This window comes from Chelonia mydas, chromosome 3 (genome assembly GCF_015237465.2).
Source record: "Chelonia mydas isolate rCheMyd1 chromosome 3, rCheMyd1.pri.v2, whole genome shotgun sequence".
NCBI lineage: Eukaryota > Metazoa > Chordata > Testudines > Cheloniidae > Chelonia > Chelonia mydas.
Window position 1 is genome coordinate 198,353,690 of NC_057851.1, and position 18,124 is coordinate 198,371,813.

The window sequence follows — 18,124 nt, forward strand, 5'->3', positions numbered from 1 at the left end:
CCTCATGGTATACCTTCAATGGGCTGGGCTTTTGCATAACTGGAGGTGGGGGTGAGGATGGAATTTGCATTTCCCCCTAGATATCTCCCAGGAAATCCACTTTACATATATTGTCCCAAAAGATCATTCTTGTTTGCTGCATTGTCCAATATAATCCTTTGGTCATCCAGGCCCTGCAATGATACATAGACTTTGCATTTAGTACAATAGACTCCAAAGATAGTTAAACTTTATTCAGGAAGGTTTATCACAGGGTAATGCAGGAAATTGTCTTATCTGTCACAGTGAGGACAGGAGCAGAGAAGTCCACAGCAAGTCTGTTACCAAAGGCCAACAGCTGCAGGTCTGTCACCCTATAGAAGGACTTAGGTTTCATCCAACAGTCCTTAATGGAAAACTGTTGTTGAATTCCCTGGGAATTGTGCTTGAATAAGGCCTGCAGAATTAGGTATTACTACCATGACTTTTGGTAAGGGGTAAGATTTTTGACCAAAATAGTTAAATTGATACAACCTCTAATGGGGACATATTTACATAGCTATAAAGGTACTTTATTCCGGTATAGTTTATTCCACCTCCTGTATGGGAATAAGCTATACTGGTATAAGCACATTTATATCCATGTAACTGCATCATCACTGGGGGGTTGTATTGCTTTAACTGTACCAGTATAGTTAAAGTGTCTTGTTTACACCAAAAAATTGTATCAATATTACCAAAACCTTCCACCAGTGATCGCATGAGTGGGAGCAGTCGGATGAACAAGGTTCTGGCAGCTCTCAGCCTTTTTGCTACCGTGACAATCAAGCCTGCTGCAAAGCAGGTGTAGTTAATACAACAGTAAAAGTAGGTCCAGCCATGGAAACCTTATCTGTATTAGGGCTATGTCCCGCTAAACCCCTGGTAGCGCTGGTAGGAATTTTTTTGTAAAATCCACCAGCATACACAAGGCTTGAGAGAATTTCAACTGAACATAATAATATTCCTAAATCCACACAGGCATATATTACAGTAACAAATATTTTCTTTAAGCATAAAATGAAATATATTTCTATTGGAAATGTAGATTCTGTTTGTTATGCAGTGAAGTCATACAGCATTTACTTTACTGGCCAGAGCCTTGGCATAGGAGAGAAGGGGAGCCGTCCGGGGCCATTTCTCAAGCTTCAGTGGTTTTGGCCTCAGTGTAAGCTGAAGCAGTGCTGGGGCAGCTCTAAATTACTACACCTGGCTGTGGTCCCTAATGGGGAGAATTGCAGAATGGGGCTGAGCTCTGCTCTCTCCCTGACACATGCCCCTTTGTGGGTGGCTGGGCTGCTTTCAGTTTTGTACCGTTAGTGGCGTTCTGCTCTCAACAGTGATTCTAGAAAGGGCATTGTGGAGTTCCATGTTTATTGTGCCTATGACTTCCATATTAAATGTGCTCAGATATAAATAAAATGATGTTTCATGCTATCTGTCAGCCCTGCATACACACCTTGGACTCGGACAGCCAGATTGGGTTCTTTTTCTTGTGTATCATCACAAGGCAATAAGATTCTAAAACCAAGTTGTGTCCTCTGTGACACATGTGCAGCTGCATTGCCTTCAATGAGTTTACACCAGTAACTAATTGGCTTTTATATAAAACCCATCAAAAACCTATTTTTGTCACTAAAATCAGCAGATGTGACTGAATATGTTTTTTAGCCTTTTTTATAGCACTTGTCCCCGTAGTCACAAACATTAATGTTAATCTTCAGCCCCCAAGTGAGGTCAGGAATGGACACCACGAACAGAGCTCTTAAGTAAAAAAGTACCATTTTTACATAGTTGCTTTTCAGAGTAGAACGTCGCTTTGAACAGCTAAATATGTTCACAGTTCGACAGATGGACTAAAAAGTTAAACCAAAATGCATCCTGAACTTGTTTGGATCTCCCTATATAGCTTCTACACTGTGAAAGAAATCTTTTGGAAGCACCCTACCACCTGCAAACATGTTGGGGACAGTAGCTAAGCTGGAGGAAAGAGAGAGAGAAAAATAAGGAGGGGAAGGGGAAATGCAGAATTTATCTGCCTTTGCTATTAAAAAGCGCAAGATTTTTTAAAAGTTCAGACGCTAGGGAGAAGTATTTTATCATCCAATTTCTATTTTATTTACGTAGGGCTAGCTTTTGCCACCCTTACGAGTTGTACCTTGGCAAGTAGTGGCATTGATTTCAATAGGTCTGCTGACTTAAGATCCTATTCACTATGAATGGGAGTGGCAGAATGTTTCCTTATTAGATAAATAAGATATGGAGATGCCACATCGGTGTTTCATGTGGCTAGATCACATGAAGCCCAGTGGCCAATGAGAGCATTGCTCTGAACAGTTCTTGCCCAATGCTTCAAAATCATCGTTGATTCTTCAATAAAATCATGGTTTAATTGCTTAGTGTACTAGTAATGTTAAACCATTCAAACGTTCATGTAATTTTTATCTTACACACTCAAAAAAATTATAGCCTGCTCTCTCACACAGAATTGCTCCAATTTTAGAAATTTTAGTTTTGTTGTGAAAAGGAAAAAAGAGCTCGTTGTAGTTAAAATTTTGCTTGTTAAAATTGCTAACTGTACGTTAAACAAATAGTTACCAAGATGCTTTATCTGCATATTTATACAATTCTGGTAGCCAATTGTTGTGAAGTCTCTTTTAGTCTGTACATTATTCACATTTTTGTTGTTCATTTTTCTTATGTTCACTTCTTAACACCACTATTTTAAATGGACACTTAGGGTATGTCTACACTACGAAATTAGGTCGAATTTATAGAAGTCGGTTTTTTAGAAATCGGTTTTATGTATTCGAGTGTGTGTGTCCCCACAGAAAATGCTCTAAGTGCATTAAGTGCATTAACTCGGCGGAGTGCTTCCACAGTACCGAGGCTAGAGTCGACTTCCGGAGCATTGCACTGTGGGTAGCTATCCCACAGTTCCCGCAGTCTCCGCTGCCCATTGGAATTCTGGGTTGAGATCCCAATGCCTGATGGGGCTAAAACATTGTCGCGGGTGGTTCTGGGTACATATCGTCAGGCCCCCGTTCCCTCCCTCCCTCCGTGAAAGCAAGGGCAGACAATCGTTTCGCGCCTTTTTTCCTGAGTTACCCGTGCAGACGCCATACCACGGCAAGCATGGAGCCCACTCAGCTCACTGTCACCATATGTCTCCTGGGTGCTGGCAGACGCGGTACTGCATTGCTACACAGCAGCAGCATCCCATTGCCTTGTGGCAGCAGACGGTGCACTAGGACTGGTAGCCGTCATCGTCATGTCCGAGGTGCTCCTGGTCGCCTGTGTGAGGTCGATCAGGAGCGCCTGGGCAGACATGGGCGCAGGGACTAAATTTGGAGTGACTTGATCAGGTCATTCTCTTTAGTCCTGCAGTCAGTCCTATTGAACCATCTTATGGTGAGCAGGCAGGTGATACGGATTGCTAGCAGTCCTATTGCATCATCTTCTGCCGGGCAGGCAAGAGATGAGGATGGTTAGCAGTCCTATTGTACCATCTTCTGCCGAGCAGCCATGAGATGTGGATGGCATGCAGTCCTTCTGCACCGTCTGCTGCCAGCCAAAGATGTAAAAGATAGATATAGTGTATCAAAACAAAAAATAGACCAGATTTGTTTTGTACTCATTTGCACACCGCCCCCCCAGCCTCCCGTCTAGGGGACTCATTCCTCTAGGTCACACTGCAGTCACTCACAGAGAAGGTGCAGCGAGGTAAATCTAGCCATGTATCAATCAGAGGCCAGACTAACCTCCTTGTTCCAATAAGAACAATAACTTAGGTGCACCATTTCTTATTGGAACCCTCCATGAAGTCCTGCCTGAAATACTCCTTGATGTAAAGCCACCCCCTTTGTTGATTTTAGCTCCCTGTAAGCCAACCCTGTAAGCCGTGTCATCAGTCGCCCCTCCCTGCGTCAGAGCAACGGCAAACAATCGTGCATCTGAGTTGAGAGTGCTGTCCAGAGCAGTCACAATGGAGCACTCTGGGATAGCTCCCGGAGGCTAATACCATCGAATTGTGTCCACAGTACCCCAAATTCAACCCGGCAAGGCCGATTTAAGCGCTAATCCACTTGTCAGGGGTGGAGTAAGGAAATCGATTTTAAGAGCCCTTTAAGTCGAAATAAAGGGCTTCATCGTGTGGACAGGTGCAGGGTTACATCGATGTAAAGCTGCTAAATTCGACCTAAAGTCCTAGTGTAGACCAGGGCTTATTAAGAGTTGCGGGAGTTCAACAACTATGGATTTCCCCTACAGCCAGTTCCTGTCAGTATCTGTTTCTGGATCATCAGAGCACACCTGGCTTGAACAGGGTGACATGAGATTCAAATTCTATTTTTTCCCATGCCATTCTTGATCATCTTCTTTACTTTTAAACCCCTAAGGCTGTTCAGTTGCAATTGCAAGATTCTTGTGGAACTTTTTAACATTCATCTTCCTCTCATTTATGAAAACTGGCTGTGATGCTTTGCATACTGATCATTGTATATAACTCATTACAAAAAGCAATAACCATGAAATGAAACATAGTTTAATACCATTGCCAGCAATTTTGCTGTTTAGCAGAATGTTTCCACAAAAGTGATAGTCACAAATAACTCATGTCATTTTTTTGGTGAAACCCTTTCAGTGTTTCAAGAGGTATTTTTGAAAATATTGTTATAAACAATGGCCCAGATCCTGTTGTTTACCCGAGCTGTTCTTGTGCAAGAGCAAAGGAAGGGGGATCAAAGGTAGCTTTTAGCATTCTTCATACTGGGACTGACCTAGACTCTGGTTCTAATTTATGCCTTGCTGTCCTCAGTGTCAAGAGAGTGTTTTGGCATTCTGGGATAATCAGGTTGTAGAGAAAATCCAAGATACATCTTCTTTCAGCTACACTCCCTATGCTGGAGATCAGGAGGGTGGTGGCGTGGAACTAATATTCCTCTGCCACCCCAGTTTTCTCCTACAGTGGGAGAATCCTCTGATAGCTGAACTCACAGGCTGTCCAGCTACTCTGCACAACCAGAGCAGGGCAAAGCATGAAGAGCATGCCCCGAGATGGGAGCCAATAACAATTGTGGTAAAGGACAATTCCTGTAAAATGGAGAATTGAGGGGTTTTTGTCATTTCCGTTTTTAATTGACTGTTTGAAGATAAATTTAAGCATATGATGTGTGCTGCATTTTGTGTGTGCGCTTGCATATACACATAGCAAAAAAAGATGGTTAATCCTTGTAGGTTCTTCAAAATCCTGCATTGCTTCACAGATCCTGCAAGGAACAGAAAATTAGATATAGTAACACTCATCTGTTCTCTTTATGACCAGTGACTTGTTGATTACAAATTATATGTCCAAAAAGAATCAAACTTTTACAGGGCTAGCATTTTTTATATGGTCAGATACTTTGTGTCATTGCTATTCAAAGTCTCAGTTAACAGTTATATGTGCATTATATTTATGTCAGGTTCCATGTCCCACTGGAGCAGAGATCAGTAAACTTTGGACTAACAAGGAAATCATACACCGCTGTAAACAAAGATATACTGGTGAAGTTCCGACCAATCTCTTTAATCTCTCTGATGATCAAGAGTGCTTAAAGGCAGGGCATTGGTTAAAAGAAAACTTTATCAATTCACACGGTAAGGATTTTAGTGTAAACATGTACCTTTTCAGAAATGAATTTAGGCTTATTTTTTCTCCTTTTCCAATGTATAATTAGTGCCTAATTAATTCTAACAAAATCTTTCATCTGCCATGCTTTGTTTTCCATATTAATTTACAATTTGTTTTTATTTTTGGGTATCCAGCATATTTTCCTAGGAAAAATGGCTTGAGATTACTTAATTATCTATAATTATTATATGACACAAAATGAATGTCCTAAAAGCAAAGCCTGGCTAGAATAATTAACTAATTAAAGAATAATTTAATTAGTAAACATGTTTTGCAATTATATAGGAAAACATGTAGATCTGGAAAGCGCTATAGAGAAAAAAATTAGCATGGATATTTTTTCAAACACTATTGTCTCTGTGTTGAATATCATTGTTAGTTACAGCCCCTCAGACAGAATTGCCTGTGTACTATATTTTCTGTTAAACTATACAAGTCACACATTTGTGTGAATCTCTATATCCATCATCATATTTCTGTTGTCTCAAACTATCTTCAGTAGATCCTCCATTTATTGCTCACAAGCTATTAAAATTAGACTAAAATACACCTTATATCTTCTTTGAGAGCCTCTTACATTTCACATACATGGTGCTGAGTTCAATTTGTGTATGCAACAGAAAATATGTGGGATCCTCACGCCTTACTCTACAGAAAAAGAAATAAAATGGGCTCACATTATAGCTCTTCCGAGTTTCTGATCAGAACTAATATAGAGCTAGGAGGAGGAAATGTATCTTTAGAGATAGGTATTCTAGCTGATGGTTACAACTGGAGTTCCATAAAGGTGTAGTCTAGCCCAGTGATTCTCAACGAGAGGTTCGGGGGGCCCTAGGGGGCCATCAAAAGGTTTCAGGGGGTCCGTCAAGCAGGGCCAGCATCAGACGCACTGGGGCCCAGGGCAGAAAGCTGAAGCCCCACCACCCGGGGCTGAAGCCAAAGCCTGAGCAGCTTAGCTTCATGGGGCTCCCTGTGGCTTGTGGCCCCAAGCAATTGCCCTGTTTGCTACCCCCTAATGCTGACCCTGGCTTTTATATGCAGAAAATCAGTTATTGTGACACAGGTGGGCCGTGGAGGTTTTATAGCATGCTGGGGGGCCTCAGAAAGAAAAAGGTTGCCAACGCCTGGTCTAGCGTTCATCTACTCACTTTCAATTGAGAGCATAATTAAAAAATGATGGTGACAGTGTATGGTCTACAAAAGTGCACGTCCTACTTAATAGGCCTTTAAGGAGATTGTCAGAGTGCTAGAACTTTTTATTCCTCCTCCAACTCCTGCCCTATGATCTAAAAGTGTAGGTGCTGGATCTGATCTATGCTATCATTCATATAGTCTCACAAATAAATTTTCCACTCGCAGCAGCTTGGCCCAAAGTGTGTAAATAAAACATCTTTGCATCTATGTTTCGTCAATACTAAACCCTAAGGTACACGTTTTTGTCTGGTTTCCAGTTGATATACACACCTGCATTTGTATGTAAATTGGGGTGTTAGCTTTCTGTCTGCACACTATGTATACACACAGTTGTTGAATTTACCCATACAGTAAATGTGTAAATGACGCAGTAATGTTGTGTATGCACCAACTGAAGGCTTTAGGATATTTGGGTTTAAATACCTTGACAATATATGCTGCTTAAGTATAACATTTTGTATCAGGTAAGTTTGAGTGCTGATTTATTTTGTGATTACTCCCGCCTTTTATTTTAGTTTGATGGCTGCGGTGTTTTGTTCTGATGACAGGATGGATATCTTAATGAGATACTGATCTCGTCTTTAATTATAAATTTAATCCAAAAGTGCACAGTTACATCAGTTAAGGTTTCTTTCTTAGCAGAGCCATAGTGAGCAGGACACATGATGCTTTTTCCCCTCACACTACCTCTTTGGCTCCTCCTTCCCTTTCTCCGTCTTCCATCTTCCTCCTTTGTTTTGTGTCCCTCTTCTTGCTTCTACATATACTTCCCCTGTGTTCCTGTCCCCTCTGCCGTCTCCCTTTCACTGCCCTTGTTCTGTCCCCTCTCCATTTATATTCCTTATAGATCTTGTTCTTTCATACCTCATCTCAGCAGTATACAAGATACCTGCTCTCTGGGAAAAAAAATCAATTTTTCACCAGCTAACCTATTTGGGAGACAGTCTGATAAGTGACTGGGTCGGGTAGATTTGGGAGCAGAGAGCTTGCAAAGATTCAGCAATTGATTTGGACATTTATCAGCTGTCTTCAGGCCATACTGTCACTTCCACCTGGCTGACTGCAGTTTGTGGGCACCTCTGGTTTAATCTTATTTTTAACTTTTACTTTTCAACTTGGGAACCTTTCTAGAACTTTGTTATCTTTAAGAGAGAGTAATACAGTAGGTGATACATTTCCTTTATTCAGACTTGATTACTATAAACTGTTGTTAATTAGATTTCCAATCTAAACCATTAATTCATTTTAAACTTTTTTTGGAATTCAGAGCTTTTCAGATAATGCTGGAAGTTAAAAAAAATTGGTATTAAGACACTACAGTGGGGAAAAATGGATTACCAGTGACATGCTACACTAATTTTTATTTCCAACCTATAGCATATGAACTTCATTTTTCCAGTTCAGAAAAATAATTCTTATTTCTTTGTATTATACAAATTATATGATGCATCCTCCTAATTCCAGTTCTTTTCATGCTTCTTTCTAACTAATGCATTGTACTACTCATATTTTAGCTGTCCACTAACTTCATCTAATGAGGTTCCTTTTGTGGTTTCCAGCCTACTGTACCAGACAGATGCTTTGTTGCTTCTCATCTGGAGTAAATCATTGTAGCTCCATTGAAATCAATGCTATGCCAATTTACATTAGATGAGAATCTAAAACAGATGACATTTGTTCCTGACTTAAAATCCCAGGCCTCGATCCTATAAAAGTGGGAGTTGGAGGATTGAGCCCCAGATCTTCAGTTTGTGACTTCACAGTAGGTTGCGCTGGCAGTGATTATGAAATTACTAACCAAATATAACAAAAGTTTTGTTTTCAAATAAATTCCATTCTTGGTTCATGAAGAAAATTGCTTCTTATCTTTTGAACTCTTAGACTGCTAGGTTGAGCAAAATGAATAGTTTTCCTTTAAGAGTATATGAGGTCATGGGGGACAGATTTAAAAGGCATTTAGGTGCCTAAAAATGCAGATACATGCCTCATGGGACGTTTGAAAGTTCCTAACCATGTCAGACACCAACTCCCATTTAAATTAATGGGATTTAGACTCATGTGTCTTTTGAGAAAATCATTCTAGGCACCTATCTGCACCTTTAGGTGCCTAAATACCTTTGCAAGTGTGGCCCACAGTTGTCTCTCTCTGAACCTGTTACTGATGGGGGGCTTTGTCTTATTCACAAAATGGTACCATCCATAATATTAACATTATAAGAGCACAACAGAAGACTGTCATCAAGTTCCATTCTGCTTTAAAGTGTGTTTCTATCCTAACAGGTAGCTTTGTAATAATGCCAGTGTGGAATTCTATATTCATTGCATCCCTCTGGTTTCTATATCAAATATGCTTCATTTGAAAGCAACAAGATATTAACTCACCCTTATAGAGGGTGTGTAGTGAGGTTATACAGCGTTATGAGAGGAACTAATTTTGCCCTTCCATTCCTCTATTATTGGTGATGGAAAAAAAGCCCATATTGACTCTCGGATCCATTCTGAGTTTGCAGGACTGGCAATTTGTGGGGTGGGGAAACATCCTTGTACTTTCAAATATTCTCAGTTTGCTATAGAGCCCAGGGAGATGCAATAAATATGTAACTTTTTACTGTAGAACCTCACTTTAGAATTGTCAAGGTTCCTTCCCCACTCTGAACTCTAGGGTACAGATGTGGGGACCTGCATGAAAGACCCCCTAAGCTTATTCTTACCAGCTTAGGTTAAAACTTCCCCAAGGTACAAACTTTTACCTTTTGTCCTTGAACCTTTATGCTGCCACCACCAAAGTGTCTAACAAAAATAACAGGGGAAGTGCCCACTTGGAAACGTCTCCCCACCCAAAATATCCCCCCAAGCACTACACCCCCTTTCCTGGGGAAGGCTTGATAAAAATCCTCACCAATTTGCATAGGTGAACACAGACCCAAACCCTTGGATCTTACGAACAATGAAAAAGCAATCAGGTTCTTAAAAGAGAATTTTAATTAAAGAAAAAGTAAAAGAATCACCTCTGTAAAATCAGGATGGTAAATACCTTACAGGGTAATCAGATTCAAAACATAGAGAATCCCTCTAAGCAAAACCTTAATTACAAAAAGACACAAAAACAGGAATATACATCCCATTCAGCAAAACTTATTTTATCAGCCATTTAAACAAAACAGAATCTAACGCATATCTAACTAGATTGCTTACTAACTCTTTACAGTTTCAGAGTAGCAGCCGTGTTAGTCTGTATTCACAAAAAGAAAAGGAGTACTTTGTGGCACCTTAGAGACTAACAAATTTATTTGAGCATAAGCTTTCGTGAGCTACAGCTCACTTCATCGGATGCATTCAGTGGAAAATACAGTGAGAAGATTTATATACATAGAGAACACGAAACAGTGGGTGTTACCATACACACTGTAACCAGAGTGATCACTTAAGGTGAGCTATTACCAGCAGAAGAGTGGCGGGGGGGGGGGGACTTTTGTAGTGATAATCAAGATGGGCCATTTCCAGCAGTTGACAAGAACATCTGAGGAACAGTGGGGGCGGGGGGGAATAAACATGGGGAAATAGTTTTACTTTGTGTAATGACCTATCCACTCCCAGTCTCTATTCAAGCCTAAGTTAATTGTATCCAGTTTTCAAATTAATTCCAATTCAACAGTCTCTCGTTGGAGTCTGTTTTTGAAGTTTTTTTGTTGAAGAATTGCAACTTTTAGGTCTGTAATCGAGTGACCAAAGAGATTGAAGTGTTCTCCAACTGGTTTTTGAATGTTATAATTCTTGACGTCTGATTTGTGTCCATTTATTCTTTTACGTAGAGACTGTCCAGTTTGACCAATGTACATGGCAGAGGGGCATTGCTGGCACATGATGGCATATATCACATTGGTAGATGTGCAGGTGAACGAGCCTCTGATAGTGTGGCTGATGTGATTAGGCCCTATGAAGATGTCCCCTGAATAGATATGTGGACACAGTGGGCAACGGGCTTTGTTGCAAAGATAGGTTCCTGGGTTAGTGGTTCTGTTGTGTGTTGTGTGGCTGCTGGTGAGTATTTGCTTCAGGTTGGGGGGCTGTCTGTAGGCAAGGACTGGCCTGTCTCCCAAGATCTGTGAGAGCAATGGGTCATCCTTCAGGATAGATTGTAGATCCTTGATGATGCGTTGGAGAGGTTTTAGTTGGGGGCTGAAGGTGACGGCTAGTGGCGTTCTGTTATTTTCTTTGTTGGGCCTGTCCTATAGTAGGTGACTTCTGGGTACTCTTCTGGCTCTGTCAATCTGTTTCTTCACTTCAGCAGGTGGGTATTGTAGTTGTAAGAATGCTTGATAGAGATCTTGTAGGTGTTTGTCTCTGTCTGAGGGGTAGGAGCAAATGCGGTTGTATTGTAGAGCTTGGCTGTAGATCGTGTGGTGTGGTCTGGATGAAAGCTGGAGGCATGTAGGTAGGAATAGCGGTCAGTAGGTTTCTGGTATAGGGTGGTGTTTATGTGACCATCGCTTATTAGCACCGTAGTGTCCAGGAAGTGGATCTCTTGTGTGGACTGGTCCAGTCTGAGGTTGATGGTGGGATGGAAATTGTTGAAATCATGGTGGAATTCCTCAAGGGCTTCTTTTCCATGGATCCAGATGATGAAGATGTCATCAATGTAGCGCAAGTAGAGTAGGGGCATTAGGGGACAAGAGCTGAGGAAGCGTTGTTCTAAGTCAGCCATAAAAATGTTGGCATACTGTGAGGCCATGCGGGTACCCATAGCAGTGCCGCTGATTTTGAAGGTATACATTGTCCCCAAATGTGAAATAGTTATGGGTGAGGACAAAGTCACAAAGTTCAGCCACCAGGTTTGCCATGACATTATTGGGGATACTGTTCCTCACGGCTTGTAGTCCATCTTTGTGTGGAATGTTGGTGTAGAGGGTTTCTACATCCATAGTGGCCAGGATGGTGTTTTCAGGAAGATCACTGATGGATTGTAGTTTCCTCAGGAAGTCAGTGGTGTCTCGAAGACAGCTGGTAGTGCTGGTAGTGTAGGGCCTGAGGAGGGAGTCTACATAGCCAGACAATCCTGCTGTCAGGGTGCCAATGCCTGAGATGATGGGGCGTCCAGGATTTCCAGGTTTATGGATCTTGGGTAGCAGATAGAATTCCCCAGGTCGGCGTTCCAGGGGTGTGTCTGTGTGGATTTGTTCTTGTGCTTTTTCAGGGAGTTTCTTGAGCAAATGGTGTAGTTTCTTTTGGTAACCCTCAGTGGGATCAGAGGGTAATGGCTTGTAGAAAGTGGTGTTGGAGACCTATTCATGATGACGACAGCACCTCCTTTGTCAGCCTTTTTGATTATGATGTCAGAGTTGTTTCTGAGGCTGTGGATGGCATTGTGTTCCACACGGCTGAGGTTATGGGGCAAGTGATGCTGCTTTACAGGAGTTTTGACCTGCATTCCTGCTCTGGTCCCGGCAAAAGCAACACAGAGACAAAGAGACCCTTTGTCCCCTCCCCACCCCAGCTTTGAAAGTATCTTGTCTCCTCATAGGTCATTCTGGTCAGGTGCCAGTGAGGTTATCTTAGCTTCTTAATCCTTTTCAGGTGAAAGCGTTTTTCCTCTGGCCGGGAGGGATTTAAAGGTGGTTAGCCTTCCCTTTATATTTATGACAAGAATTTTGTCACGATTATAATTGTAGCTAATATACAAAGAGCTTTGTTCTTATGCAGTTAGGATTCCAGCACACACAACATACCTGACACAAACCCACAAAAGCAAGGAAATAAAAAGTTCAGCCATCTAGTAACTACTCCTCCTTTTCTCACAATCACACACCTTACTAGTACCACAACTTCATATCACAGACCATGTACCACAGCCTTAACTTTTTCCCCCTCAACGCAGCCTCCTTCACACACCTCTTTATCAAACTTCCTCCGATGGTAACTATCAGTTGTGGATGTTTGGTGTAGTACTATTCAGTGTAGTAGGAAAGGAAAGATAGCCCGTAGTCTAGGGTTCTAGCCAGCAACTTGTGCTTCCCAGGTTCAGTTCCTGGCTGTGCTACATAACTGTGCAATTCACTTAGTCTTTCTGTGGCTCAGTTCCCCATGTGTAAAATGGGGATAATACTTGCTATTTCAAAGGGGTGTTGTGAGGCTGACTATATATATATGGTAACAGGACCATATCAAATTGCTAGTGAGTTGTGTCTCTCAACTGATTAGCCCTATGAATTAGTAATTGTTAGCTTTAACTGGGTCTGAATCTATTCCCATAATTTATTGCTGGATCTTCAAAGAGATTCTAGTAACCCAAAAAATAATAACAAAAAATATATTTCAGTTAGCAGTTACAAAGAACATTTATTCATGGTGCTCTTTGCTCCTCATCAACTAAAAGATCACAATTACTTTATTAAACACACCACAACAAATAGAGAAACTCATCCCTTCCCCATAATACAAATTAACCCTTGTAAGCAGGACAACAGAGGAAATCAATCCCTCATCTTACCTTCAAGCCCATCATCCTCCAGTACTCCTAAGAAAACACTTGAGAAAATAGATGGCTTTTGCAATGTGTCCTGAAGGTCAACCAGTCTAGTCTATTTGGGATCAAGGAGAGAGGATTGTCTGATAGTAAAACTTGCTTTCCCACCCACAAGCTGGAATTCTTGGCCTTGAAATGAGCCATCACTGAGAAATTTCGAGACTGTTTATATGGTGCTCAGTCCCAGGTGTGGACAGACAACAATCCACTGACTTATGTGTTAACGAGTGCTAAGCTGGATGCTACAGGGCTGAGATGGGTGGCTTCCTTGGCTAACTATGAGTTCAGCATTCAATACGGATCAGGGAGAAGCGATGCAGATGCATTGTCCAGACGTCCGCAGGCACCAGAAGTTGCTGTGATACCCACGGATGGAGTGAGAGCTATTTGCAGTGTGAGCCGCCGAGAGTCAGAGGCCCCTGAGAGCCTTCGTGGATGTGTTGCAGAAGCTTTGGGCCTGCCCCCTGAATGCATGCATTCTGCTTCAGTGAACTATATTGCATTAGACCAATCTCCCTTGCCCATGCTCAGTGTGGCTGACTGGCAAGAAGCCCAGCTGCAAGATATTGACATTCGTGATACACTACTTGCCAAAAGGGAGGGGCGAAGCCCAACTGCGGTTTTCCCACCTAACCCGGAGGGTAAACTACTATTGAGAGAATGGGCCAAACTAAAACTGATTCAGGGAGTACTACACCGAATGACCACCGACCCTTTACAAAAGCAACGAGCACAACTAGTGCTGCCAAAAGAGTACAGAGCCCTGGCCATGAGGGCCCTGCATGATGACTTTGGACATTTAGGGATGGAGAGGACCTTGGAACTTATTCGTAGTAGGTTCTATTGGCCCCGGATGGCTGAAGATGTTCGCAAGAAATTTGAGACTTGCGCTCGATGTGTTCAAAGGAAAACTCTGCCCACGAGGGCTGCATATCTCAAGAACATCACCAGCAACAAACCTTTGGAACTGGTATGCATTGATTTCTTGTCTTTAGAGGTAGACAGGAGGAATGTTGGGAACATTCTAGTAGTGACTGACCATTTTACACGGTATGCACAGGCATATCCCACACGTGATGAGAGGGCCACCACCGTCGCTCGAGTATTGTGGGACAAATATTTCTCAGTCTATGGATGCCCAGCCTGGATACACTCGGATCAGGGGCGGGACTTTGAGAGTCACCTTCTGAAGGAGGTGCTGAGGATAGCAGGAATTAAAAAGTCTAGGACAATGCCTTATCACCCACAAGGTGATCCTCAGCCAGAGAGGTTCAACTGAACCCTATTAGATATGTTGGGGACTTTGCGACCAGAGCAGAAGGCAACCTGGAGCCAACATGTCGCATTTCTGGTGCATGCCTACAACACCACAAAGAATGATGCTACGGGAGTCACCCCATATCTCTTGATGTTTGGGCGAGAACCAAGATTACCCATAGACTTGTGCTTTGGTGTATCAGAAGATGGAGATAGCTATGAAACTCATCAGCAATATGTATCCCGACTAAGGGAAAAGCTGCGGGATGCTTATCACTTAGCTTCATCTGCAGCTCGGAAGAACGCAGACTGCAGCAAACATCAATATGATGCTAGGGTACGTTTGCAGGAGCTCCAGCAGGGGGACAGAGTTCTGCTGCAAAATTTGGGTATTGCTGGCAAACACAAGATAGCTGACAGATGGAAGGCAATACCTTACTTGGTGATGGAAAAGCTGGGAGACCTGCCGGTCTACAGGATCAAACCTGAAGAGGGTCCAGGGCGAATAAAGACAGTGCATAGAAACCTTTTGCTCCCTGTGGGGGAATTGGTAGGCACCCCTTACGAGATGGGCCGCAACCGGGCAGGATAAAGGTGCTAGACCAAAGCCACCATCCAACATGGACAGCCGGCCCCCTGCAACTAACCTACCCCTATGCAGCACATCTGTGAGTGAGTCTGAGGAGGAAGACGCAACCGTGGTGTATCCTGGAATGGAGACAAGATTTCAGTCTCGATCAGCTGAACCAAAAGAGAGTTCCCCCTCTTCCACCCTAAACCCCATGGCGGAATTATGTAGGCCCATTTATGACACCCGTGTGCTGCTGATGGGACCCTCGTGTGACGACACACACAGGTTATTGGATAGTGAAAACACACAGATAGAGGATGTCCTGGGCACCTTGGACCCCCGCCAATGTTAGAACTAGAAGTGCAGGGGCCTACGCCAGTAACCGAGGGACCCTCGAAGGAAACCTCTCCATCTGTTGCTCAAGAGGATGTCCCCCCACCATGGCAACAGAGGTTCTCAATAGACGAGACAGGGTGATAAGACCAGTAAAACGGTTAACTTATGATGCACCTGGGGTGACTAGTGAGGAGCCAATACATTTAGCACACAGGCTTGTGGAAGCTAAAGTGGGCTTCCTGAGGCCCTTTGGAGGAAACCAATGAGTTGGTATAAAGGGAGTGTGATTTGTCGGGACGACAGATTCTCGGCTAGGAGGAGGATGTAAGCAGAGTCAGGATGAGCTCCACCCTGACATCTGGTGGTGAGTTGTGGCAAGTTGTGGAAAAGAACTTCAGGGGCTGATCTCATTTGCGTAGGCCTAGCATGAGCCCATAGCTGCTCAGATGGTCACTTTGGCTGCTGTGGGATCCCCAGTTTCTCTGTTATTGGGGCAGGAAGAATAAATTGTTGTTATCCTGATTATGTGAATCAAGGACAGTGGAACTGCACTTGGCCTTTTGTTATGATGGAGGGACTCGCCATCAACTAAGTAGCACTCGCTAAGCAAGGGACATGGGTTCCAAAACTCAGTGAATTGAGAGAGGCTGGGGACAGGTATTAATACCTGGTGGTATGGGCCCCCTGGTGAGGGCCTTACATGCTAATTGCACTGCCTGCTCTCTCCACTATGGAATATCAGAGCTAATTTTGATTCCATTAGGAGTCTAGTTACACGCTGTTGAGCTGAATTCACTTTGGGCCAATGGCGCACCAGCACTGAGGCTCCCCTACTACAAGCTGAAATCACAAAAGAGCTAAACTTACTAAGAGCTGAAATCACTGAGTGTTGTGTTAAGTAGTGGGGGGGCCTGAAGATATATTGCGGAGCAATTCGTGGGACAGCTGGAGCGGCTCATGGGGGCGGCTGGCAGAGCGGAGCGATTCGTGGGACGGCTGGCAGAGCGGAGCCCCATGGAGAGGCGGGGCAATCGGCTTTGAACCACGTAAAGTGCCCCCTTAACCCCCCCATCTCCACCCAGGTTGGGAGGTAAAACTGCAGATAAACTTTTGAACTCTGACACTGCACTGACCAGGGACAGAGACTTTTGGGTTGTTGGACTTTTGGGACTTTCGGTGACTTTGGGTTGCTGGACTCAAGAACCAAAGGGAAAGGACACGCCCTGATTTGCTTGGGGTGGGTTTTTGCTCATGGGTTGTATTATGAATCCTGTTGGTGGTGTTTCCCCAACATAACGCCACATTGTTTCTCTCTGTTATTAAAAGGCTTTTACTACACTCAGACTCTGTGCTTGCGAGAAGGGTAGTATTGCCTCTTGGAGGCGCCCAGCGGGGGTGGTATATATTTGTCCCAGGTCACTGGGTGGGGGATCGAGCTGGTTTTGCATTGTGTTATTGGAATGGAACCCCTAGATACTGAACCCGGCCCTTGTTGCTGCCAACTCTGACGGGTAGAAGGGTTACAGCAGCTTGAAGTGAAGTTTTAGAAATCAGTTGGCCTTCTTCACAGATCAATTTCAACTTATCTCTAAATTTTGAAGGTAATCTGTCCTTGAAGTCTGACAGTCTATCCCATAGGATATAATCATATTTACATAGCACGGCCTGATAGCTAGCTATCCTGACCTGTAAACAGGCCAATGAGTAGATTTTCTTCCCAAAGAGATCATCTTTTGGGTTCTTTCTCTTTGGAAGCTGATTTCCCTGAATGTTTTAACTTCTCATTGGCAGCAGCAACAACCAGTTAAGATGGAGCCAGATGAGTATAAAAAAATTGAAACTTTCCGATGGTACTTGATATCTATGATCAACAGGCTTTGAAGTAGCTAAAATCAAGGTGGGATAATTGAAATCAAGGTGGGTTAGTCAAAGACCTTTCATCAGATTCAAAATCCCTTCATTAATAAGTAGTGCAACTCTGCTTTGAGAAGTTGGTTGTAAAATATCAAACAGCTTATAAGCTTTTTCTGAACAGTCTCCAATGGAACTTCCAGTATTTTCATCATGCATTTCAATAATTCTTGAAAGGTTTTTAAATCATCCATTATGAGATGGAAATGGTAGAATTATCAGTAATAATGCAGAAAAGCCAGAAGTATTCAATAAATATTTCTGTTTTATATTTGGGACAAAACAGATAATGTAGTCATACCATGTGACAATGATAACAACACTCTTTGCATTCCACTAGTATCTCAGAAGGATTCTAAACAGCACCTGCTAAAGTCAAACATTTTTAAATCAGCAGGTCCATGTAACTTGCACCCAAGATTTTTCAGAAAGTTGGCTGTGGAGCTCACTGGACCGTTAATGTTGATTTTCAGTAAGTCTTGGAACACTGAGGAAGTGCAAGAAGACTAGAAGAAAGCTAATGTTTCTCTCCCTGCTGAGAAACTGTTTGGAAGAGACATCTGTGCTGAGGGTGGCAGTGCTGTCTTCCTTTCTGTTGAAGAATCTTCAGAGGCTGGGACCACTGGTGCCAAGCTGGATTTAA

The 18,124-nt window shown here is 42.8% G+C and overlaps 1 protein-coding gene across 2 annotated transcripts in view; it reads left to right on the plus strand.

Annotated features, from left to right (window-relative positions):
* The window catches only part of CFAP61 (cilia and flagella associated protein 61), a 209,196-nt gene that overhangs the window by 124,904 nt on the left and 66,168 nt on the right, over positions 1-18,124 (plus strand). For both annotated transcript variants that reach the window (XM_043544114.1, XM_043544115.1), the window contains exon 21: positions 5,481-5,655. In XM_043544114.1, the coding sequence (XP_043400049.1) occupies positions 5,481-5,655 (175 nt within the window). The remainder of the gene's footprint in view (positions 1-5,480; positions 5,656-18,124) is intronic.